The sequence below is a fragment of the Lutra lutra genome, chromosome 4 (genome assembly GCF_902655055.1).
Source record: "Lutra lutra chromosome 4, mLutLut1.2, whole genome shotgun sequence".
NCBI lineage: Eukaryota > Metazoa > Chordata > Mammalia > Carnivora > Mustelidae > Lutra > Lutra lutra.
The window spans coordinates 71,050,775-71,077,822 of NC_062281.1; the positions used below are offsets into that span (position 1 = coordinate 71,050,775).

Here is a 27,048-nt window from a genome sequence, read left to right on the forward strand (position 1 = left end):
TTTCTCTAGAAATATTAATATTTAAGAAAGTTTATCCATGGGGTGCCTGGTTGGCTCAGTGGGTTAAGCCTCTGCCTTAGGCTCAGGTCATGATCTTGGGGTCCTGGGATCAAGCCAGGCATTGGGCTCTCTGCTCAGCAGGGACCTTGCTTCCACTCCCCCATCCCCCCACCCCCGCCTGCCTCTCTTCCTACTTGTGATCTCTCTGTGTCAAATAAATTTAAACAAAAAAAAAAAAAAGAAAGAAAGTTTATCCATTTTCTAGAAATGTTTTTTCCCCTTTAGCCCTCAATAAAGAAATTAAGCTTCTTTAGGATGAAAAGAGGGAAACTACCTACAAATTTTAAAATTTTTGAGAATTTTGTTTTTTGGAGAATTCTTTATTAGTAAATACATCTTCTCATAATTAAAATATATTTGCCCCTTTCTGCATTGCACACTATGCAGTTGTATGAGCAATGATTTCTTTTTTCAGTTCTGCTTTTGGACATAAAATCCTTGGGTTGTGGGCCTGTTGATCATGAATATTTGAACAGGGCTCACAGACACTTTCACAAACCTATCCCGCAAAGGTTACAGATTACTCTTAAATGGGAAGGAAGCAACAAATACAGACATTCAAGGTTTTAAGTTTACAAAGATCAATTATTTGTATTTTTTCCTATTTAATTCAGTTATTCCCTGAAAGCAATTACTACCTTGCGCTAAAATGTCAAGTTAGAAGATTTGAATTCTCATCAACTGTAGAAGTTTTCCTAGTTACATACTCAAGTCACTCAGAAATGATAAGCCAGAATATTCACTCCATAGTGAGCTCACATTTTGGGATAGCATACATTTTTAAATTAGGTCTGAAATGAAGATGTTTATTTTTGGCAAGATTCCTTCCTAATTTGCAAGGACTGAAAAGAGCAATTTTGGTTTTTATTTGCTTCTCAATTTAGCAGCATCATGGTGGTTTTCCTCAGCTTTGCAACAGACATTTTAGCTGGTTCTAGTGAACACGAATTCCTCCCAATCATGAGTGCCTCATTCATCAAACGAGACAAATGGCAGCCTTGCTATATTTTATTAGATCTCAGCCTCTTAAAGCTGACTACCTTCCTTAGTTAGGTCTATAGGAAAGAGTGGTGCTTATTTTTCTGAAGGAAAAAAAGAAAGAAGTCAATATTTTGCTAGGGCAACATGTCAAGTTATCTTCAAAACAAGTAAGTCAAAAGCCTTTCAGTTTTTGAGTGGTGTGAACATGTTTTGCTCAGGGACACATACCCTTATGTTATATGGCATGAGAAACTCTTAAGATACTTGGGGGTGGGGAGGTGGTGGTGTTAGAGCTTTTCCGAAGAGATGTTTGAGATTTCTCTGATGTAGACTGTTCTACACCCAAAGATGTGTTCTGTCTCCTGGGAATTCTGGAACAGCCTTCCACGCCCTGTGACTACCCTGCTCAACTTCGGCAGTCATGAAATATGAGTGGAAGAGGAAGGAAATAGAAGGTAGACTGGAAAGCATCCCAATTGCCTGTGGCTCCACACAATGCCAGCAGAAGACACTTAAGAAAGGATAAGCCGTTGTTGACACAAGATAGAAGATGGGGCAGGATTCACCAAGGTTTTATAAGACACGATGCCAAAGTGATGCAAAGATGAAAAAAAAAAAAGACATTGGTTTTAACTTTCCCCTTCTGCATTCCAGTCAGCACAGGGGGCTCATGGGACAGTGGACATTGTAGCTTCAGCTTTACCAGGACCGCCTCTGAGGAGGACTCTTGAACCCAGAGCTGCACCATCTCTCAGAATGCTGAGATTCAGGCAAATGATTACATGCTCAGAGAACATCCATTTTCCCTTACTCTGCTCACACACACACTGTGTATGGAGAAGCCAAGATTTGGCACAAATAGAGACATAGTGAACATGTCTATTGAAAGCCCCACAGAATTCTCAGTGCTGGATGGATTCCCTAAAGCAGGAGGCAAGAATTACAAGAACTGGAGGCATTCCCTCCCAAGGAGCAGCGACCGTGACAGCCCTGCATGGAAAGACCCAGATCAAGTATGACCACTGAGCATTAATGCAAAGCTCAGCACTTCTTTTTATTCCTTTGTCATAGGGAAGCAGAACCTCGAGGGAGCAGCCAGGAGAGGAGAGGTAGGGAGAAGCAAAGCGGGGAGGAGAGGAGATCGATCGAACTTGTCTCTGATGAGAGGTGAATTCTCTGGAACTTTAGAACTGTCATTACGGATTGCTGGGATACCATATTAAGTAGTCACCTATATTGAAAATCCATAGAAAAAAAATCACTAGTGTACGGATTTCCTCCTCAAATCTGTCACCTGCAGTGACACAGGGTGTGGGACTCTCCAGGGCACCTTACCAGTATGTACACACTTACACGAAGTTAGAACAGCAACAAAAGTTAATATGGTGCTAATTTGTGAAATGTTAATTATGTTTTATTTGTGCATGTGTGGGGGGGGACAATAAAACGACAGTTTAAAATACTGACATATTACTTTTATTCTCCTGTCGTACTTTCTACATTCTTGATATTCTATTAGCTTTACCCATAAAATCATATGGATTAATCTCGAAATATAGAAGTTATTTTTAATTAGGAAATGCAATCTTTAGTCTTCAGTGTTTCCAGTTGTTCAAATATGGCAATATTTTCAAGCTACTTTTTAGAAGACTTCGAAGAGTTTGGTGTTTTCATGGGCCTTTCATTGCATGTGGTTGTATGGGAAGAACTCCAGACAGGGCCCAACTTGTTTTGATATCACAATACTAACTGCCTCTTTCAAGTATGGGGTGTCAGAGTTTCCAGGATACTTTTTACATTTCATCTGATTCTCACCTCATCCTCGGGGGGTAGCAATTATAGTTCAATCTTACAGATGAGGAAAATTTCAAGGTCAAGATGTCCAGCTCTGTCCAAGGCCAGAGTGGTGGGCCTGGGACCCAAACCTTATTGTTTGCCTTCCTGTTTCCCTTCCTTTGGCCATAGCTCTTGCCCCTCTGTATACAGGCAAGACTCTGGACAAGGCCACCAAATCCCCTAGGCTTCAGATCCCTCAACCGTGCAATGGCGGCTTGGATTTGATCATTTCCAAGGTCCCTTCAGATGAACTCCTCTTCATTTTGTTGGGTTTATTCAGTAGAATGAAAAATGATGGGATTCAGCGTGATTCTCCTGACTGAAGGGGCACAATCCAAACACTAGTGGCTAAAATGGGCCTTTAGAATGCCACAGTGGTTGTCATGAACTGGGAGGAACCAGTGCAGACTTTTGTATTAGTTCTGATTCTTAACAGAGTCTCATAAAATATATAGACTCCAAAAAGAAAAAAGAACCTCTATACACATACAAAAATTTGCACGTGATTTTAGATGTTTTATAGACTGCCTTCTTAGAGATGTATGGGCTAAGTTAACAACTTTTGGACTGAAGGAGTGCACACGTATGCAATTTTATGATCTAATGGGTGACCTTATGTTGGTTGCTGTACAAAGTGAGCAAAACTTATTTTGATATGGGAAATAATAATTGAAAGATACAAAAGGAAAAACTGTGATGTGCTTTCAAAGCAGTTCTATTTTTCTATGGAAAATTATGATTCCCATATTACTTTCTTGGTTATTGGGATGGGGTCGGAGAAAGAAAAATTGATGTTGAACAAATATAAATATCTTTTTAAGAAGCCTTTATAGAGATTCCACACCATTTTAAAGCTCCTTTTGGTTATCTTAAGAGCAACATTCCTGATTGCAGATTTATGGTTGTGATTTCTGTCTCCCAAGCCCAGAAGCTGTATGTTTTGGCCAGACACCAGTGTCAGAACTGGGATAAAGAAGAGAAAATATGAACGCCAGAGATACCCATGTACTCTCCAAAAGTAGAAAGATGTCTGCTAATCATGTTATTCTTCCATACCCCCATGATGTAATTTCCAGAACACAGGAAGAACAAGATAACATGCACAAATCTGAAAATTTAGACTGGCGTAATGTTATTCTGCATTCTGGAAAGTTGAGAACGAAGGAGGACTTCAGGTTTGTTGTGTGGTGTTGAGAAAATGCCCCATGGTCAGTCTGAAACCCAGATCTGCTGTTTGCACCCATGTACCAGCTGTCACAGCTCTAAGTTCATGGTGAATAGCCCCCCGTAATATCTGTTAATGCAAAGTCCATCGGGCATAGGGTAACTGCGGTAATCAGCAACATTGACTGGACACCTCAATACAAGAACCAGTATTTCTTTTAGAATAGACTGTAGAAGGCTTTCATGAAAACTTTTTCATTTTGCATGCCTCACATTAAATATTGTTAAAAAATGAAAAAAACAATTTTTAAATAATTTACAAGTATTCATGTAAGAAGAATATGACTTAAAAAATACCCACCCGATCACCTACAACTCTAGCGCACAATGCTAATAACACATAGGCTGTGACCAAAGAACTCGGTGACTCGCGGGGAAGTAAGGGAGGCGCAGTCCATCCTCTGGGAGGAGGTGAGACGTGTCAATGGGGAGAGGTGCTCTCAGTGGTGCCTGGCTTCCTAAGTCAAGTTCAGCAGCCGTGTTTCAGAGTCAGTGTCATTACTTATTTCGACCTAAAACAGAAAATATGGATTGCTTTAAGGAACTTCAAAATTGAAAACTGAATTTCCTTTTTAGTCATCCAGGCTTCTCAAAAGGCAAAGTAGTTTCTGGGTGTTGCTCATGCAGTCTATGTATATAATTGTAGCAATAAGAAAGCCAAAAAACCTAGTCTTCAGATTAGGGTGTGCAATCAGGTATAAAAATTGTAATATAGGATTGCCTTCCTGGGAGAGAGGTGATGGAGGACTGATGTAAAGGTATGGCCTTTGGTTGCCTTGGGGTAAAGATGACAGGGTAGTAGCATGCCTCCAAACCGCTAGGTACATCCTTAGCCTACAGCATCCTCTTGGTTGACAGCTCAAGAATCATCTTTATCTGGCTTTCATATGCTGATCTATGTCCCTATGTACATCCCATCCTGTGATGGTTAATTATGCGTCAATTTGAGTTCCTTCTTGTCGTGGGTAGGTCTTATTCAGTCTCTTAAAAGGACGGAAAAACAGAGACTGAGGTGACCTCAGGAAGAAGGAATTCTGCCTCTGGACTGCCTTTGGACTCAAGACTGTAACATCAACCATTCCCTGGGTGTCCAGTCTGCCCCTACACTTGTTGGATTTGTCTGGCCCCATTATCCCATGAGCCATATTCTTAAAATCTCTAAAATCTCTCTCTCTCCACACACACACACACACACACACACGCACGCACGCACTATTGGTTCTGTTTCTCTGGAATACACAATCCCATCTCTAGTTAGTCTTGTCTATCGATTCTGACTAGGGAGTGAGCCTTTGGAAGGTGGCGGTTCGGGCTTACGCATCTTCCCACAATATCAACCTCAGTGCACTGTCCACCGCATCACTGGCACTTAGTATTTGTTGAATTCTTTTGCTCTCTGTTTCTCTCATGAAAAAAGTCTTAGGTGCTCCAAGTCCTATTCATCCTTAGGGTTTGGTTGATGTTTCTTGTTCCCAGCAGACTTGTACTCCCATGTCAGCTATACTGCTTTCTCCCCCTGCTGGTAGCAACTCCTACCTTGTCTGCTGTACCCCCTGTGGAGCTAATGGTGTTCAATTTCACATTTAATTTGGCTCTGATTGTTTCACTCAGGTATGTAAGTTTCCTCCCTCCAACAACATTATAAGTATCCTGCCTGCCGGTAGAGGCTGTGTTTCGCATTTATTTTATAGCCCCATCTAGCAAGTCTCTTCTGTTAACTCAGTTCAGTGACTCTTTCTATAGCCCAGAGTAGACCTTTTGGGTCATCATTTGAAATACCTGAAAAAAACCTCCAGCTTTCCAGTTTTACTTTTTGGTAACCACTCTCCTTCCGTGTAAGTTTTGTTCCCTCCTGTAGGCCTCAAGAGTTGGAGTCCTTGGAGTTGGAGTTAAAGCCTTTGCCTTCGGCTCAGGTCGTGATCCCAGTGTCCTGGGATTGGCCCCACATTGGGCTCTCTGCTCAACGGGGAGCCTGCTTCCCCCTCTCTCTCTGCCTGCATCTCTGCCTACTTGTGATTTCTGTCGAATAAACAAAATCTTAAAAAAAAAAAAAAAGAGTTGGGAGTCCTTTAGTTCTCTCCCCTTCTCCCTATCACATTTTCTCTGCTCCTCTATTTCCTATGTTCTGGAAGACTTATAGCTCACATGTCTACCATTTTCCCTCATTGTAATTTATTCTATTTTATTTATTTATGTGACAGAGAGATAGAGAGAGTCAAAGAGCACAAGGAGGGGAATGACAGAGGGAAAGGGAAAGGGAGAAACAGACTCCCCACTGAGCAAGGAGCCCGATTTGGGTCTTGATCCCAGGAACCTGAGATCATGACCTGAGCCAAAGGCAGATGCTTAACTGACTAAGCCACCTAGGTGCCCCTACCCCATTGTAATTTAACAGGGACTGAAACAGAAAGATAAAGAGATGAGATTATAATGGCAGAATTTTTATAGTTTTATACAGTGTCTTAGTTAGGAAGGAGATTCAAGGTCCTAAAGTTCATCCATCCATCTTACAAGTGAATCTCTTCTAGAATGAGGATAAGACAGTAGGGGAAGTTCTTTCATTAGTGGTAGTACTAAAGGGAGTCTGCGGGCACTTCTAGGTTTACCCATCACGTTGATCTTTTGTGGTGAGATTGAACTTGTTCTATTCTTCTTCTTTCTTCTACACTTTCAGCCCAAGATCAAGCTTGACTTTGTGGCAAGATACTTCATATGTGGTGTTGTGTCTTCTCATTGTGTCACATCTGGAGACATATAATATCTAGTCGTCACTCTTTTAATGGGGCTATGATTGATTAATGAATCTGGGTAGAACAGTTTGAGTTTTGGGAACCATAAAATCATATCTCTATTTTTTTTCTTCAGACGTTCATAGGTATGTTAGTAGTTACCTGAGGGTACCTACCCTTAAGTCAGAATAAAATTAAATAATAACTTAGTGATGTTATTTCAAAGTGTGTCTTCTGAGAGGCCTGTCATTGTCTTTTTTCTATTGCTTTTCTAAGTATCTCTTTATTACTTCTGGGGTGTGTGTGTGTGTGTGTGTGCGTGTGTGTAAGATATCTGTGTATTCTATTTTCTTTCCTATGTCTTGTTTCTTCCCAGAACCTGTCATAATGTGGGATTATAAGTATTTCTTGCTGTGAATATAAAATCAAACAAAATATGTTTCCAACATAAAATCTGGTTTATGTTCATTGCATTTAATTTTAAAGTCAGAGGATATTTTCTTTTGGAAACAGGCAAATGAAGTTATTTTTCTTAGGTCGATTAATGAGGGGTGGGGAGGGTGCTCCATGTCTCCTTATCACTGAGTAAATCTATTTTCTTGCTGTTAATATCTATGACAAGTACTGAGAAGATTCCCGAGAGTTCTCAGAAAGACGGGAATTGACAGTTTCCCTGGAGGGCGCCAAGCAGATTCGAGTTTTCTCATTTTGGAAAAGGCTTCACATGCTTTACAAGGCATGTGAGAACCAGTTTCCACAAGGTTCTGGGGGCAGTGAGTTGGGCCACATGTCAAATGAGAAGGTCTCAGTGATCCCAGTGAGGCATGGGGTGGATGGATGACTGACCATTGGTCACGGTCATGGCAGACCCTCTTTTCGTGTTGCTGGCTGCGCTGTTGGTGGCATCAGTCCTTCCCGGTGAGAACAGTGGTGCATGAACGGGCTAGCCTAGTGACAAGTCTGAGCCTATAACACGGCCGTTTCACCACTACCTTGTCCGATGGCTACACGTTAGAGTATGTCCTTACATAGCTCCTAAAATGAATTAGTCATTTCCTAGGCTGGATCACAGAGTTATTAATTAATATCAGTGACAGAGGGAAAGTGCTCAGAAGAGAGGAGGAGCACGAAGCCCAAAGCATGGCCCTTGGAGTTAAGTAAGGCAGGCTCACAGGAAAGCCTGGCTCTCCTCTGGTACAACCAAGAATGGGCTGGGCGCATTACAGGTTGTTGTGCTCTCCATTCCTGAGGCTGCCTGGGGAAAGTTAATGCCTGTTGTCAATGCCCACCATTTCCAGGGACTGATGGAAGCCCTTAGGCAACAGAACTCCATTACACTCAGCAATGGAAGGCAGCTATGCTCACCACTATACCACCAACGCCGACACTACACTCAGCAATGGGAAGGGCGAGCAGCCTTCGGTTTGAGCAGATTATAGACACCTTGTGCTGTGTGCCACAGAGGACAGAAAGAATAGATAGAGAAATGTGGAAGTGTGAAAGACAATCAAGGGCAAATGAAAACAGGATAAAGACAGAAAGTTATCATTTTCTTAATCTTTAGGGGCTTGATCGAGAAAGAGGGGTGATGGAGAGGAATGCAGGTTGTAGACTCCAGGTTCCTCCGTGGTCACTGGCTTATTTATTTATTTAGAGAGATCTTGCTTGCAGTGGGGGTGGGAGGGTGGGGGGTTGGGGAGGGTGGGAAAGGAGCAGAGGGAGAGAGAGAGAGAGAGATTCTTAAGTGGGCTCCATGGGGCTCCACTCGGAGCTAGATCTCACGACCCGGAGATCATGACCTGAGATGAAATCAAGGGCTGGAGGCTTAACCCCAGCTGAGCCACCCAGGTTTCCCTGATGGTTGCTGGTTTTTAAATCAATGTTTGAAAGCACATTGTTCTGACCTCCCCACCTCCTATATACCTGCACACATGCACCTCTGTTTTGCTCTCTTTGATGGTTCTTAATCTAGGTGCTGTGAATGCAAAGTGGTTTGGCACCAACTTACAGGGACACTGATATGAAGGAGTTTTTCTCAGGGAAGAACAGGTGGGTGTGATTGCCTCCGCTCTGTCCAGCAGCCAGTCATTACAGGCCAATTTCCTCTGGCCTTGGACCATTAGAGGCAGAGAGAGACCAGGCAGTGAAGGAAGGTGCAAGTGAGTGCTGACGGTAGAGCCCACCTAAAATGGGAATTAGCCTCATCTGTCCTTGTATTGCGTTGCAAGAGCCGACACTCAATCAGCAGCAGCCACCTAGCAGGTGACAATTTTTGTAAGAAAAATGAGTCTCCAGCCAAGGCAATCAGACAAGTGCAGATGCCAGAGAAAAGTCAAGTTCTCATTTGGAAACCTTAGAAACAGACTGGCTGAATGTGGGGGAAGAAGCTTTTCTATCAAGTCTCTCTCAACGGCAGTCATGGGGCATCTTCTTCATAGGAATGTCTAACGTCATCCGATCTCTCTATCTCTATTGTAGAACATAGTTCTGAGGGCACCTGGGTGCCTCAATGGGTTAAGCCTCTGCCTTCAGCTCAGGTCATGATCTCTGGGTCCTGGGATCGAGCCCCACATCGGGCTCCCTGCCCAGTGGGGAGGCTGCTTTCCCCCTCTCTCTGCCTTCCTCTTTGCCTACTTGTGATTCCTCTCTCTGTCAAATAAATAAATATATTAAAAAAAAAAAAAAAGAACCAGTTCTGGAATTCCACTGCTGTCTTTTTTTTTTTTTTTTTTTTGATGAAGTACCTTGGTCTAATTATTTCTATCTGAAGAATTACTGCCACATAGAGTGTGATTTTCCCACTACCCAGTTGCTAACCATCTTGATTTTGACACACTTTAATCTAGCTGCTCACTAGGACGTTCACTGAAATTCCGTGTCTCTTTCATAGCTGCATGGGTTTTTTTGTTTTTTTTTTTTTTTGCCAAAGCGATTTTTCTTCCTGAGAAGTAAATCTGCTTTTATTAGCCCTCTCCCCTTGGTATTACTGCAGCCTCTATAATCAGCAGCTTGGTAGGTGTCCTCTTCAAAGCCACCACTGACCACGTGTTTCACTGCTCCAATGACAAGAGCCACGCTTGCTGTTTCCCCTCATGAAAGGTGGTGTCAGCGTGTGGTGGCAGGGATGGAGGTGGTCCTGGCAGAGACCCAGGATCTTCTTATTTGAGACTTACAACTCCCTCACTGATGGCTGTGCCAGGAGATGGACTCCAACACAGGCTATCCCTGACTTGTGTGTCACATATCCCAAAGCCAGACCCAGACAACATCCACTGAAATCATCTCTATAGCATCTTTACATTTTCAATATTTTTTTAGATTCTATTTATGTATTTGAGAGAGAGCACAAGTGGGGGGGTGCAGAGGGAGAGGGAGGAGCAAGCTCCCCACTGAACAGGGACAGTGATGTAGGGCTGGAACCCAGGACCCCGGGATCATGACCTGAGCAGAAAGCAGACACTTGACTGAGCCAGCCAGATGCCCTTTATTTTATTTTATTTTATTTTTTTTTTTGGTGTGGTATTTCACCAGTATAAGGCTGATGGACCCTGTCGCATCCCTTCATAGTGTGTGTTTGGGAGTGGTGTGGGGGACACCCAAGGCCTTCCCCTTATTCTACACCTCTCACGTCTCTTCCCCATGCCAGACTAGAGTCAAACTCACAGGATCTTCTTTCCCACTGATTCTGCCAAGTCTGGTCCCTTGGCTGTGGTTTCGCTGGGTAGTAGGTAGGGATAGTGGGAATCTTGTTTACCTATACACATTTTTTTTTTTTAATTCAAGTACAATTAACATCTAATGTTACATTGGTTTCAGGTGTACAATATAGTGATTCAATAATTCCATACATTTCTCAGTGCTTATCTTAAGTCTTCATCTTTCCTTCGTCTATTTCACCCATCCCTCCCCCACCTCCCCTCTGGTAACCATCAGTTTGTTCTCTGCATTTGAGTCTTTTTTTTTTTTTTTTGTCTTTTTTTCTTCTTTCATTTGCTTTTCCTTAAATTCCACATATGAATCAGAGCATATGGTATTCGTCTTTCTCTGTCTCACTTATTTCACTTAGCATTACACTCTCTAGGTCCATCCATGTTGTTGCAAATGGCAGGATCTCACTCTTTTTTATGGCTGGCATTTCCACAGCTTTAGGTATGAAGAGTGATGTTGTTAAATGGTGGAGCCATGGCTGCTGAGGATCCGGGGTATCCCAGCCAGGAGCCATCAAGGTTCCTGCTCTGCTTAAACATCTGCTTCCTCATAGGCTTGCTCAGGTTCTGTGACCCCTCGGACAAACACTAGATTGGATAATCATGAATTTCAGCTTCACCCTCTGTAGAATGGCCAAGCAAATTCGCCTCCATGCAGGGGACACCCATTCTTTCTGCTTTCGATTAACTCCTTATCATCTTTCCTAAATCAGCTCAGGTATCAACCCCTAGTCCATCCCTCGCCCCTGCAAGTGAGAAGTGACCATTCTCCCTGCCGGAAGACCAACTCCATATGTAAAATGCCTTCTCCTATCGCATCACTGCCAACACGCACATTCACCCACGATGTGACTGTGGGAACACAAAAGGGGAATTTATGATTAGGAGCAATGACACAATCAAACATGAGAATGAAGGCTTCCTATACAAATCGTTAATGGACTGTCTGCTTGTAACCACCTCTCGAGAGTCGAAAGCTACCCTTCCACATACGTGGACTTGGGAGTGTGCTCAGGATTTTCACGATTCCCTTACTAAAGTGACTTCCTCATAAAACCTGGCTTTGCACTCTATGGAGATTAAAGGGACTTAAAGTAAAACACCAACATTCCCTTCCCTGTCTGACAAGTCATACAGAAGCCTGGCTTTTCCTCCAACCTGTTGCTGGGTGGTGATATGACATCACTGAGCTGGGCACAACAGAATCCAAAATAATGGCCTTATTAGAAGAAAGCAAGCTGGCTGACTGATGCCAACTGGATAAACAGCACTATTTGCATACCAGCGGGGAGCACACATACTGACCTCTTCAACTGTTTCAAGCACAAGGATTTTAATTTAGGTTTAGTTTGATCTTTCAGATTCCTACTCTCTTCATGGCTGAAAGGCTTTCCATATTCACCTGACAATAATACGCATAATCTGTCAAAGCAGGAACTTGTTCTGTTGCTTCCTGCAGCCGGTAGTTGATTCTGCATTCAGCTGAAAAGGTGTGAGAGTTCGTCAGAGAACAGGGTAGTTGAGAAAACCCTTTGAGGAGGCAGCAGAATTGATCAAAGCCTTTCAGGTAGTCTCATGGGTACAGTTCATGTACTCTTGATTCACAGAGAAAGGAGAGACTGGAGGGAGCATAGACGGCAGTCACTTGCCCCTGGACCATGCCAGAAAACACTGTCAGGTACATGGATACACACGCCATTCAAAAAAGGAGATTCCATTAACATTAATCAATTGCAATTTTAATAACCTTCCTTAACAGAAAGATGTTTCTTACATCTGACCTGCATTTTTCATATTGCAATTTCCTCTGCTGGGTTATTTTTTTTCACAGTGGAGATGAAAGAAGTCATTCATCATCTTCTTTATTACATAACGAATGCACATTAGACTCTCCTAGCCACTACTAGGCGTTGTTTCCCTTCTTTTCTCACTTCCAACGCACTCATCATCTTTATTATTGTCACAGTCTCTGCCAAGTTCCCCAGATCCACAAATATCAACTTTTGGAGCACATCATTTACGAGCACTCAGTAGCATGAGTAATGAGGTGGTGACTGCTTAGTCCCAGAGTGTTATATTAGGTGAATGATTTTCCAAATTGGATTTGCTTTAAGAAACCAACATTTATTTAAACATCTATCATGTGACAGGCACAGTGCTGATTTGTGTAGCTTGTGAGCTATGTTTCCTTTAGATCATTCTGCCAGAATAAAACTAATTCAACCTGGAGAGGCTAGAGGAGCCAGGGCAGGTTTCTCCAGGCTGGGGGTGGGGGGTGGGAGTGAGGCTGCAGAAGCGGGCAGGAATCACGATGGCAAAGAGGCGGCAGATGAAGACTTCCGTGTGTGTTTCTCACAGAAGAACCTGTTTTACATCATTTTCTTTATCACCACGGAATTGTAGAACATTGGGCTGAAAGAACAGGAAGGTCATCTGAACAAGTCCACAGCATCAGGGGTGGTCTTAGCTTATCAATCAGAAGAGATCCCAGCTCTACCCCTGACTACTAGTGGGACTTTGGGAAATTTGTCTAATCTCTATGCACCTCTGTTTTGTTTTTAATGCAGTGGGACTATTCATTAATAGAGTATTTCCATGAGGGTTAAGAGAGACAATCCATGCCTAATGCGTAGCACAGGATAGATGTTATTTTCAGCAGCTGTCTATTTGTTACTTAGAGTTTTCTAAGAATGGAGTCACTGTATCTATTTTCTTGCTTTCTGGTATTTTTACCAATCAGGTGACCACAGCTCTTTCCTTAAACTCAACCGAAATCTGTTCAGGTTAAGGTGTTTTTTGTTGCAGCCGTTGACTTACTTTCATGTCCTCTGGGAAGAGTTAGTCAAATATTTGAGAATGAGGCACAGCCATAGGCAATTTTACCTACGCTATACTTATGTCATCCCATTGAATCCATCCTCCCTCTTCTGCCTATGAAACCATATTACAGGTGGGAGAACCAAGTCTCAGGGATGTCCAGGAAGGCCCTGACATGACACGCATAGAGCCTGGGTTTTAACCTAATCTTTCTCCCCTTTTTCCCTCTGTAATGTGGCCCCCAAGTTACATATTTAGTTTCTCTTCTCACGGACTACATTATCATTTCTTTTTTCCAATTTGGCAATCAACCTCTGCTAAGAAAAAAAGTCAACAAAAATACCATTTTAGAAACATAAACCATGTTACCTATTTCAAATTATTTTTGGAATGAATAATAATAATGATGATGTTGGGTTACATGTAAAAGGTGTGGTTTAAATATGAGTGGAAAATTAAACCAATGATTAGTAGTAGCAGGTCCAAATTATTTCAGGTTTGGTTAGTTTTGACCAAGTTAGAAGGATTAATATTTTCCATCTCATCACACCTTTACTTACAGGTTAACAGGCTTTAACTCAACATGATCCTGGTAGTAGGAGTGTGCATCAAGTCCGCCTATGAAATCAACTGAAAATATAACATAGCCCCATGTGAATAAATGTGTAAATTAAAACACACAAAATACTAGGTGTTTAAAATAGAACACACGAAAATAGTATCAACAAAAAATCTGTCTACCACAAATGGAGAAATGTGTACTCAATATAAAAGCCTGCTAAAAATATTAGCAATGGTCAAAAAAACAGGGAACTTTTAAGAAACACATTAAGAACTTGGCCTCTTATGGACTACAAAATCAAAGTTGTTATTGACTTTGGTGAAAAATGAAGTAACATTAAATAACATTAGATTTTAAATAATGTGTTTGTCCTTGGGCATACGGATATGCCCTTTCCCCCTATATATCAGAAGATATACCTTCTCATTTTGTTGCCAGAATCCATTTTTTTTCTTAAGAATATTTATGACATCATTAGAAAGACCTTTGAGAAGTCACACAATCTATGTCCATGCCTTTGTCCTCAAGCCGTTCTTGACAAATAGGCATCTTTTGCAAAGGAGTTTTCATCTCTTCTCTGGTTGCATGGTACTGGTCTCACAGTCTGTATAGAATCACTACTTTGGTGACATTCATTCTAATTTCTTTCCATTTTGATCACAGCTTCTGTCTTTCTTTTCCAATCACAATGTCCATGGCTAATCTTAGTTTACATCTTTTGTTTTTGTTTTTTTTTTTTTTTTTTTTTTGGTAATCCATTAAAACTATTAGTTACTTTACATCAAACTTTTGTTATATTATGGCACTATAACATGAACAGATATGTAGGCATAGAGGGACACTGAACCCTCGATGAGGGAGCATGTGTTTAGGTACGTAATATTGTGTCATATCCTTAGCTCAAGACAGGCATGTCAGTGACCTGTGATTTAGAGAGGGATGACTGTGTTGGCCTCGAGGAGCTCCTGTCTGAGGTTACCAGAAGTTCTACTGAAGCCTTGGCTTAATCTGGGTGTAGTCGATCAATTCCTGGCCTGCTGTATCCTTTTACCTCGATTGAAGAAGCTGAGATAAGGCTGGGTCAATCAAAGCTTCACCAGATCACTGTGTAGACATGAGCTTTGGAGTCCCGTAGGGTACACAACAACCAGGTGGCAAGGACCATTTCCAGTCAATCCCCTTGGAGACTAGAGGAACCTGAAGCCCATCCTTTTCCTACCAGGTCACATAAGTTACCCGGACACTATGTTAGGGAAAGAAACAGTGAAAGAGGAGTCAGTCTGTGACACTGAAAAGATCTTCCCAGAGAGAATAAGCAGTGCTTAGGGACCATTTAAGTGGTTGGATTGGATAAAATTTTTATCAGATTAGATATCTAATCAAACATCAACTCCATCTTGCTGACCAATGGGTGGGAAATTAGAAGGAAAATCACACCAATTAAAAGTTGAATGAGCATGTGATTACAAGGCACTTTCCAAAGTTAAAAAGGGTTTTATAAGTAAACAAAATTATAAATATATACATTTGTGAATAAAATCATTCAATTGAAAAATCATATGCAAAGTGAAATCTTTTATAAAAATAAAGATAGCATATATCTGTATGCTTTATAGTTTTTTCAAAGACTTATTTATTTATTTTTGAGAGAGAGAGGGAGCAGGGGAGAGGAGCAGAAGAAGAGGGAGAGAATCTCAACCAGACTCCCTACTGAGCACAGAGCCCAGTGCAGGGCTTGAGACCAGGACCCTGAGATCATGACTGAGCAGAAAACCAAGAATCGGATGCTTAACTGACTGAACCACCCAGGCGCCCTGATATCTGTATGCTTTAAAGCCAAACAAAAAGAAAACTTTTTTTATATTGATCATTTGAACATTAAAATGTAACGTTAACAGAATCATTTTTGGTGTAAATTCATGGGACTATATGAATCTGCTCCTTTGCCATTGCTATCTCTAATATACCAGATCAGCAGAATATTCCTACAATACATATTTTTTTCAACATGGTTTTTATTATTTGTATAGATTAATTTATAATCTTATTCAAAACTTTTTATGGTTAGTAAAGTTGAAATTGTTGATATCTTAATCAACTCTGTACATCATAATATTTTTAACTATGGAAATACTCTCTATATAAGGGCGCTGGTAATCTCCAAGCAAGTTTGCTAAAGAGTGGATATGTGTAATGTTATTTAGTCCAAATACTCTCCCAGGGACTGTTATTTTTACCTTCATTTAGTGTATCTTTGCCAAGATTTGTATAAGACAACAAAATAAATTGTTATCTCTTTATGTTTTTAAAAAATCAATATAAATGCTGCAACATTTTAGGCTTTCTTATAAATCAGCTTGTTTTCATTTTGGTGCAGAATATAAATTTGTCCAATTAAAAACAGGAACTCTATCAAAAAAGTCTTTTCTCAGGTTGAGATATTTCAAGAGGAAATTATAAAATTGAAAAATTAAATCTTGCATAACATTTGAGTTCTCATTATTTAATTTGCCTGGTTCTCTTAGGTCTGCATTAATTTCAATATTCTCCTTTTTTATAAATTCTCAATTACTGCCATTTACTAAAAGGTGCAAAGGATGATTTTGGGGTGCTTCATCTGTTGAATGATTCAATTTAAATTTTTTCAACTGACCTTGAATGCAATGCAACTAAAATTTAGAAGTCTTATTTCTAAAAATGCTCACAACTATTGGAGGAAAATTAGACTGATTTTCAAAGTATTTTTAAAGGCTCAAATGTTCTTAACTCTGATGGATGAAAATAGCAAAGACAGAAAATGTATTCCACTATCCTCAAGTTCTTTTTGTTTGTTTTCAACATCAAGCTCATTACCACAATGTTTTCAGGTAAATGCAAATCAAAATCAGATAATACAAATGTTAGAGGGGATGTAGAGAAATTAGCACCCTCATACACGGCTGGAGGGAATGTAAAATGGTGCAGGCACTTTGGAAATCATTCCTAAAATGGTTAAACAGAGTTACCATATGACCCAGTAGTTCCACTCCTAGGTACAGACCCAAGAGAAATGGAAACATTATGTCCTTGCAAAAATTTGTACATAGATGTTTATAACAGCATTATTCATAAAATCTGAATGAAGAAAAAAAAAATTCTAGTTTATTTACGCTACTGTGTGTATGTAAACACTTATAATATATGTAATGTATAATATTAGGTATATACTTATAGGTATTATATACATTTATATATACATATACATTTTGAAAACGAGAGTTTCTATTTTTGTCGGTAAAACATTGCAGCTTCATTGGGAGGCAGTTACAGTTCTGAGTACCCTCTACTAACCCCACTTTGCAGCTATGAGCTGGGGCACCTCTGCCTGGCACTGAAAGGAGTTAGCTGTCTCTGCTATTCCTGTCCAACACCTACTTTAATCATTGATCGACCTACATGCTCTCCTTGAAAGAAAAGGTCCTATTTCCACTGTATCCTTAAAGATTGGGGAGAAGACGGGGTGGGGGGTGGTGGTGTTGGTTTTCTTACATATTAACCATGTGCTAAAAGGAGAATTCTACTCATTGCACTTGCCTCTCACACATCTTGAGGAGAATTTGAGCTTGGTGTTCTATCAGTTTACCCAACCTAGATTACCCTAATACAATTATTAATGGTAATATTTCATTTGAAAACCAAAAAATCTAGGACAAAACCTAAACTAGACAGGATGCCAGGACAACCTGAGTAAACAGGGACCGTCTCAACCCAACGAGGACACATGGTCATCCCAGTGGGTGGCACGATAAATGAGCTACACTTTCTCCACATATCAGAATTCCAGTGTGAGGTAAATTTTTCAAATCTTTAAAATTAAATAGCGCATATTGGTAAAACTTAAAATATCAAGCTTCTAGAACTAGACAAAATCTCCAAAATGGTAACTATTAAGGAAAAATTATTGAAAAGTAGGTAATTTTATTTTTATTTATTTATTTATTTGATAGAGATCACAAGTAGGCAGACGGGCAGGCAGAGAGAGAGAGAGAGAGGGAAGCAGGCTCCCTGCTGAGCAGAGAGCCCGATGCGGGGCCCAATCCCAGGACCCTGAGATCATGACCTGAGCGGAAGGCAGAGGCTTAACCCACTGAGCCACCCACGTGCCCCTGAAAAGTACGTAATTTAAAAAAAAGTTAGATACTTAAAAAACTGAAAATAGCAAGAATCCTTTATGGATGGAAGGCAATGTGGTTTTTTTTGCAACAGAAACCTACAAGTCCATGAGATGATGGTTCCTGTATAAAAATTAGTTTTTTTATATGTATACCAACACTTGCCATTGCCAGAATGGGAAGATTGTTCAAGTAAAGCAGTAAATTGGAGCCTAAATGGAGGGTGAGTGTGCAGATTCTGAAAGCTTTCTTTTTTTCCTAATGATGTCAAATGCTTTAAAAAATGATTTTTTTTAAAGATGACTTAACAAAAGACTTGAAAACAAATCAATAGGAAAGACTTTTTTGCCTTTAAGTTTTCCATAAGGGAATTATATTATATGATTAAGAAAGTAAAGCTACTATGCATTCTAAAATTCATTTTCATGAGAAAGATGTAAGAAGATACTGAATTAAGGAATTTTTCAGTAGAACTAAGATACATTTCAACAAAACATAAGAAGGAACAAAAAAGGCATAGACAAGTTTCAGAGGTACTGGAAGAAGAGGAATGGAAAGGAAACTCCAAAGAAATCTAATTATTACAGTGAGAATGCCATATGGGGATCTTTGGCAGAAGGGTGACAGGCCGCAGAAGAGGTGGGAAAGACAGAAGGAAGCGGGTGGGGTGGGAGGCAAGGGAGTGGGTGTGAGGGGAATAGTTTGCTGGGAGACCTGAAGGACAATGAAGTTGAATTCTGTATACTCTGTATACTTTGTATTAAAGTCTTGAATAGTTGGCCTCAGCTGTCCAGAAAAGTAAAGCCTTGTTCTCTTTACCCATTCTCGGAAACTGAGGTGTTACTATAAAAGAATCCCACAGGGACAGCCGGCAGCCAGGAAACCTCATTGTTTGCCGTCCTTTCAAATGTATTTCCTGTGCCAACTTCCAATAGCACAGCCAAGCAACTTCTTGGAAGAAATCATATTACCTGTAACCAAATATCTTTGTGGTTACTTTAGGCATTCCATATCCCTGATGAGGATTCTCCCTGACCTGAAGGAATTACAAATCTACTCTAGATTTAAAGCAACAGCTCACTGTACAGATTGGGAGTTGTTTTCCCCTTGTAAAAGATACACAACCAATTGCAACTTTTCTATTTGACTACAGGAAACTTTCTGTCATAAATGAAGTTTCCAATACGCAACTCAGGGCTACTGACTCGGTTCCTCACTCAAACATTGCAAACCCGATTGACTGTGTACACCTGAAGCAGCAAGCTTCAGCAAGCACGTTTGTTTAAACATGGACCTGAAGCAATGCCATTTCCAGTGAGAGCACAAGCTATCATCTATGCCCTAGGTTTAACTATAGTCACCAAATAATTACTGGAATATAGGTGTTTTGTTTCTGATCCAACTTAAGCTGCGTGTTGCATGTCACTGAATTAAGAAACACCGAGGCCCTGGAACATTGCCTTTAGCTCAGAGCAGTGAAAAGACTCAGGAAGATGAGACCCAATCAACATATCTATTCCGAACTGCTTCCTGGTCTATCATTGTTCCTGCTACAGTTCTAATATACATTGATTGTACTAGTTGCCGGGAAGTCTTAAGGAGGCATTGCTCAGGGCATCAAGAACTCAAATATTGGGACTGTTGCCTTGTGATTTACTTGTTCTGTGATATGAATTCATAAGAGAAAAGCTGGGGTAGAGGCTTTGCCACCAACTGAGTTCACACAGATAGGATTTTGCAGCACCCTGCAGATAATGAGGGCTTTTAGGAAAGACCAGTGATTTCGGAGGTAGCTGGCAACTAAACTCTGCCTGCGCTACTAGGGAATGAGCTACTTTGCAGCATCACTGAGCTGCTGTCATCTGCTGTCTGCAGAACCGGAGTCTTCAGAGGACATGCTGTGCTGGGCCAAATTGCAGGCTGTGGTCGGGCTGTGCCTGGTGCCATGATGGGTGTGTGGTGGGCACAGTGACTGGCTAGTGCCCTGAAGCACTGTGGGTGCCCAGAGAGGGTGGCCGGGGCTTTCCTGCTGCCAATGGCTTTAGAAACCTGAAGAGCCCTTCAAGCAGACACATGACACCCAAATGCAACCTTAATGGCTATTGCTTGTTGTTCTCTTCATGGTGCAGGAAGTTTAAAATGGCTCCCACCTTTCAGAAAGTGCATGTAACTCAAAAAGGGAAGCACCTCCACCCATTGTGATGTTCAAGGATAAGTCAGCTCCGGGTCAGGAGAGCAGAGTCCTCAGTCCTAGAGGTTGGGCTGTCCAGATCAGAGTGTTTCACATTTTTACCTCTTCTTTGCCTGGTAACAGCCATGTGAAATGGGCTCTTCTCATATCTGTCTTGTCCCCCTCTGTCTCAGACATGGAGACCTGATATCACTGTCATTGCCATTACTGGCAGTTTGGTCTGGAAAACACTGGAAGCTGTCACTGGGAGATTCTGGAGAGTCTGGGAGGAACCCAGGTCTGTCCAGAATATCCAGGCTCTCCTTGTCCTAGGGAGAGGGGAGAGGAAGCATTAAGGGACCAGTAGTCTTCAGATGGGGAATGCATGCCCAGATGGACAGACTTTGCAAATGGGGTGCAATTTCAGGTGCTCATTCTAAGAGCCCGAATTCCGAAATGTATGTATCCTCAGAAAGTACCTGATGCTGTTCTGGTTCTTGGTTTCTCCAGCCTCCTCCACAGTTGTCTTCTTTCCACTTTACCATGAAAGGTATTAATCTCAGCCATCTGGAATCTTATGTTGGTGCCCTACTATCATCCCTCCAGGTCACTAAACAACACAGCTGTTTCAATTTCACATGATAAATAATAGCTACTCATGACCAGGTAGGTGGCTCCTTTTTTTTTTTTGCTTTCAAAACAAATTTTATAATAAATTTTAGTACCTTGAAAATATGTTTTGATACTAGATCACTGTGTACTTTTTCACATATATCTTCAGCCACTCTACCTATAATTTCACTCCTCCCCACCTGTCCTTCCTTCTCCCCTGCTTTCTTTTCTCTTGTGTGCTTATCGCTATTTGCCATGCTGTATTATTTATTTTCCTTTAAAAAATCGTATTCGTGGGGCGCCTGGGTGCTCAGCGGGTTAAGCCTCTGCCTTTGCTCGGGTCGTGATCTCAGGGTCCTGGATGGAGCCCGCATCAGGCTCTCAGCCTGGGATCGAGCCATGCATCGGGCTCTCTGCTGGGCAGGGAGCGTGCTTCCCTTCTTTCTCTCTGCTTGCCTCTCTGCCTACTTGTGATCTCTCTCTCTCCCTCTCTCTCTGTCAAATAAATAAATAAAAATCTTAAAAAAAAATCGTATTCGTTTTCTGACTCCCTGACTACAATTTAGGCTTAATGAAAAAAGTATTTTTGTCTGATCTTGTCTGATTTTGTTCCCTGCTCAGTACCTAGAACAGTGCCTGGTACAAGGTAGGACCTCAAAACTATTGGCAAAATTCCTCAAAAGCAAGGAACTAAAATAATTGAATGACTTCACTATAACCAAAGTCTATTCCTATATTTTTTCTGTGTGCAAAGTTTCTATATATACAACACTAGCACCACATACTGAAATTATGTGAGGTAGGCTCTTTCATCCTAGCAATAACTAATATTCACCCATGAGTACACGGACCAGTCAAAAAAAAGAAACTCTCCATTTCATTAAGAGGTACTCTTCCACTAAATATTTCTTTTATGTTTAAGTTTTCTTTGGATACAGTTATAATTGCAATTATTGTCTATCGACTTGACTGAGGAAATGGAAACATATTACACATATTGATGAATAGTTTTATGTTGTTCAATGACGTTGGTAGCCAATAACTGTAAGTTAAAGACAAACTTTAACACTTAAAACCTGGTCACAGGAAAAAAATTAAAAATTTTTTAAAAGGTTTTATTTATTTATTTGATTGACAGAGATCACAAGTAGGCAGAGAGGCAGGCAGAGAGAGAGGAAGGGAAGCAGGCTCTCTGATGCTCGGGGCTCGATTCCAGGACCCTGGGATCATGACCTGAGCCAAAGGCAAAGGTTTTAACCATCGGAGCCACCCAGGTGCCCTTAAATTTTTATTTATAGGAATAAAATCCAAAAAAATCTGCAAGTCCTTTACACTGAATATAACAAAACATATTGAAAGAAATTAAAAGTGTCTTAAACAATTGGAAGAATAGAAAACATTCGTGGGTTGTGAAACTCAATGCTATAAAGATATAATTTGATTTGTGGCTCAGTTAATCAATGGATTCAAAGCAATCCCAGTAAAACTTTCAGCAGTTTAATCAAAATGCTGATCCTAAAAGATATATGAAAAAGGAAAGACTCAACTCAAGATTAGTTAAGACAATCTGAAATAAGAACAATCTGAAATAAGAACAAACCATGAAATTTCCTAATTTAAGAATTAAAACTGATAATGGGGCTATACAAATTAAGCACTTTTACTCATGAAAAAATAACATTTCTTGAAAATAAGATTTCAATCTATAAACAATTTTTCATTGAAGAGATGGATGATGGGATAAGAAAAAATTTTAAGGATAAACGTTATATTAGGACACAATTCCATGGATCAAGTGGAATGGAGGTACAAGTTCCAAAAGGAACTGGAACAATTTAAAATTTCAACTTAAGGGGCGCCTGGGTGGCTCAGTGGGTTAAAGCCTCTGCCTTCGGCTCAGGTCATGATTCCAGGATCCTGGGATCGAGCCCCGCATCGGGCTCTCTGCTCAGTGGGGAGCCTGCTTCCTCCTCTCTCTCTGCCTGCCTCTCTGCCTACTTGTGATCTCTGTCTGTCAAATAAATAAATAAAACAAAAAAAAATTTCAACTTAATTAAAGCTTATTGAGGTATTTTAAATTTAATTTAAAAAATTTTAAAGATTTTGTATTTATTTATTTGACAGACAGAGATCACAAACAGGCAGAGAGACAGGCAGAGAGAGAGGAGGAGGAAGCAGGCTTCCTGCTAAGCAGAGAGCCCAATGCGGGCTCAATCCCAGGACCCTGGATCATGACCTGAGCCAAAGGCAGAGGCTTTAAACCCCTGGGCCATCCAGGTGCTTCTAATTTAATTTAATTTTTTTTAACTTAAAAAAATTTTTTTAGAGAGGGAGGGGCAGAGGGAAAGGGAGAGAGAGAACCTTAAGCAGGGTCCATGCCCAGTTGTAGAGCCCAATGTGGGGTGATCTCACCACCCTGGATCATGAGCTGGGCCAAAATTCAGAGTCAGGTGCTTAACCAACTGTGCTACCCAGGTAATGCCTCATTTTTATCATTAAATGTTGTGATTTGTAATGTGTCAATTTATCTAAGATGGAATTTCCTGAATTCCCCTCGATTTATGGTTCTGAGTTTGGTTGGCTACAGAGCCCTTTGTGTGAGATATGGAAGACATAAGAGAAGAAGCAGTTACCCTGCTCAGGAAGTTGATCTAGGGTCCCAGACTCCACCATGGCTTATATGTGGAGTGCTAACAGCCAAGAGTGAGACCTGGTTGACAGCTGAGATCACGGTGGGATCACTGCACACAGTTCAGTGGATGCTCAGCCCTGCCCCCTCACACCTGACGCCACCACGTCAACCTTCACCTCAGAATCAGGGCTGAGAGGACAGCCCTCCTTGAGCTCCTCTCTGAGGTAGCTGAAAATTACTGAAATGGCTGAGTTTTCTGGGATGTGCCTACCATGAAAAAGAAAATCTGTTTTGTGAAAATAAGGAAAGTTACATTTTTGTCACATCGTTTGAGGGGGGAGAGCGCATTAGGGAAGAAGTTTGTTTTCACAGTTTTGTAGTATTTGAATCGGATGTTCAGATTCTGTTATTCTAATGATAAGTTTTGCATATTTAGTGTTCAGACCTAAATAAAACAAGACAATTGATTTGGAGCAAGATCATTGGATGTATTACATTATATATGACTCTCTGTTTCCACTTAAATTTTAATAGGCTAGCCCATTATTTTTCTCCACAGTGTGCAACTAATTTATATTCTTACTCAATATTTAAACATGAATGTTCTGGTTTTAATCTAGTGAGTGACCAATGTCTATTTCTTTACCTGTTCAGGAAGAATTTGGTTGTTATCCTTGTTGGAAAGAAAAGCATAATAGGATGTTGGATCGCATATGGACTTTGGTACTTGAAGTATCTAGGTCAGGTATTAGTTCCACTTCCTACAGGTTATGTGAGTTGGGGAAGCCTCAGTGTACTCATCTATAAAATAAGAACAGTGACCGCCTCACCGTGTGGTTGTCCTAGATGGGGCAGTGGCCATGGAGGGCTGCACTCAGAAAGCATATAGCAAATGACAGGTTGTTATTGGTATTATTGGCCCATTTATCTTATTCTGATGGCACATTTCCACCAAGTATTGATTTCTGAAATTCCAGAAGTTTCCTTTAGGTTAGCATAACCATGATTCATTAGGATTCCAACATTCTCTTCCCCCTGGTCTCCCAAAGAGTATCTATCCTTGAGGAACTTACACTGAATTTGTGTCTAGTTGATTTTCTCCTGTTTGGAAAGAGCAGCTAGTTGGGAAAAGGGCAACGCAGTTAGCCTGCCACACTTTGTAGCCTGAGGTTTATCCTGGAAAGGTCTGCTTCCCTGTATAAAGACCTGGTGCAAGAAAAGGAAATAAAGCTCAGTGGAAGTAGAATTCGTGGAGCTGAGCGTCATCTGGAGGTATAGCCCTCCCTCTCGCCAAGACTGGTGCTAAGTCTCCGAGTCTGGACCAAGGCCCCAGACCCGCCCAGGGCACACGTGACCATATCCATCACCCTATGTCTAGCCTTTGACTGGCATTGCTTTTATTCTCTACTCCCTTCCCCCCCCACCCCCCCACCCCTCGCCTCGCCCCGCCCCGCCCCGCCCCACGCCCACATCGCGTAGCACAAAGGCGGAGGGGAGATCTTTTTTCTCAGCATTTCAAATCGCTCCGAGGGATTCTTTGTAGATAATATATCCCCTTGGTGCGAAGTCCTCAAAGCGACTTCTTCATAACGTGTTCGGCGTTACTCCTTTAGATCCAGTGATAGGCTTATTCTAGTCATTCTGTAACGATCCCGTGGCCTGACTTTAGTATTTTATCTTTGATTCTTCTTCAGGGCAACTTAGTAGCAGTGTCCGTGCAGGATGCTCTGATAATAATCATCTGTTACTGCGGCTTCTCGCCTCGCTCTTAGTTGCAAGAGTCGTGTCAACTTTGTAAAGATGCTGGTGACATCTGCGTCCCCTTTCCTACCCCCTCAACACACCGCACACCCATTTGAGTTTTGTTTTTCTCCTATTTTGACAGACAGTAGATAATTTTTTTTTTCTTTCTTCCTTTCGGCTTCATCTTTAAGAGTACATTTCTATTCTCTTTAAGTGACTCACCTCTTTCAAAAGCCACAAAAACTGTGATCTGGTTTTGCTAGAGTAGATACACTCTTTTTTTTTTTTTTTAAAGATCTCCCTGATATGAGGAGTTGAGAGGCAACGTGTGGAGTTTGGGGGGTAGGAAAGGAATAAATGAAACAAGATGGGATCGGGAGGGAGACAAACCATAAGAGACATTTAATCTCACAAAACATACTGAGGGTTGGGAGGGTAGGGGGTCTAGGGAGAGGGTGGGCTGGGTTATGGACATTGGGGAGGTATGTGCTATGGTGAGTGCTGTGAAGTGTGTAAATCTGGCGATTCACAGACCTGTACCCCTGGGGCTAATAATACATTATGTTAATAAAAAATTAAAAAAGAATAAAAAGTAAAAAAAAAAAGATCTTATTTATTCATTTGAATAGGTGAGAGGGAGAGAGAGCACAAACAGGGGGAGCAGCAGACTCCTCTCCAAGCAAGGAGCCTATATGGGACTTGATCCCAGTTCACTGGGATCATGACCTGAGCCGAAGGCAGAGGCTTTAACCCACTGAGCCACCCAGGCGCCCCGAAGGCAGACTCTTAACGGACTGACCCACCCAGGCATCTGAGTAGATACACTCTTAACCCTTCAGTTAATCTTAGTTGGATGGAATGGCTGCTCACTGTTCTCAACCACTATTTAGCTCTACTGAAAGCCCCTTCAAAGTTTTGTAATTTTCAGTCACTATCTGTACAGAATCATTGGTGGCTGAAGGCCTCCATGTCCCTACTGGGGGCTCATTTGGAGGAATGTTTTACTCTAGAGAAAACAAGATAAAAAAAGAAAATCCTGAAAACTCATCCCTTTTTCATTTGTGTTTGGCTGCATTTCTCACTTCTGTTGCCCTCCTGGGTCTAGATTTCTGGAATCAGATGTTCCCCAAATCAGTGCTGACAGTTGCTTCCCACTTTAATATAGTTTCTAAATAATAGAATAATGAATTTCTAAAATCACTCTGAGGTCAATAAAGTAGCATGGAATGGCTGAGAGGATAACTAATGCTCAAAAAGGTAAGGGTTAAAAACAGTCCTAAGAATTTGTCTAAACAGGGGCGTCTGGGTGGCTCAGTGAGTTAAGCCTCTGCCTTTAGCTCAGATCATGATCTCAGGGTCTTGGGATCGGGTCTGGGATCGGGTCCCACTTCTGGCTCTCTGCTCAGCAGGGAGCCTGCTTTCCCCTCTCTCTCTGCCTGCCTCTCTCTGCCAACTTGTGATCTCTGTCTGTCAAATGAATGAATAAAATCTTAAAAAAAAAAAAGAATTTGTCTAAACAGTTATAATTTTTTCCCTAATTAATTTTTCTTAGTTATCCAGTTTTTCCCCAATATATTTTTATCATTTTCATTTGAATCCAGCCAATCAAGTCACAAATACCTGTTGACTTTGAAGTCTGTCTGTAATTCCTTTTATTATCTGCTTCTACAATTCTGGACATTTCCCCTTGAATACTATTATTTTTTTAGTGGCCTCTATTATTACTTTTAGTTCTCCTTGTCCTAGGGCAATCTCTATCCAAAAAAAAAAAAAAAAAGGTGCCATTTCTTCTGAGATCTTTTTTTGCAAGTCCTTTCCTCTTTC

The 27,048-nt window shown here is 41.1% G+C and overlaps 1 protein-coding gene across 1 annotated transcript in view; it reads right to left on the reverse strand.

Moving 5' to 3' along the window:
• Positions 1-280: 280 nt before the first annotated feature.
• Positions 281-27,048, reverse strand: part of NKAIN3 (sodium/potassium transporting ATPase interacting 3) — a 653,340-nt gene continuing 626,572 nt past the window's right edge. The window contains exons 7-8 of the mRNA XM_047724881.1: positions 13,915-13,984; positions 281-4,613 (exon numbers count right to left, since the gene is read on the reverse strand). Of these exons, the coding sequence (XP_047580837.1) occupies positions 4,604-4,613; positions 13,915-13,984 (80 nt within the window). The 3' untranslated portion in view covers positions 281-4,603. The remainder of the gene's footprint in view (positions 4,614-13,914; positions 13,985-27,048) is intronic.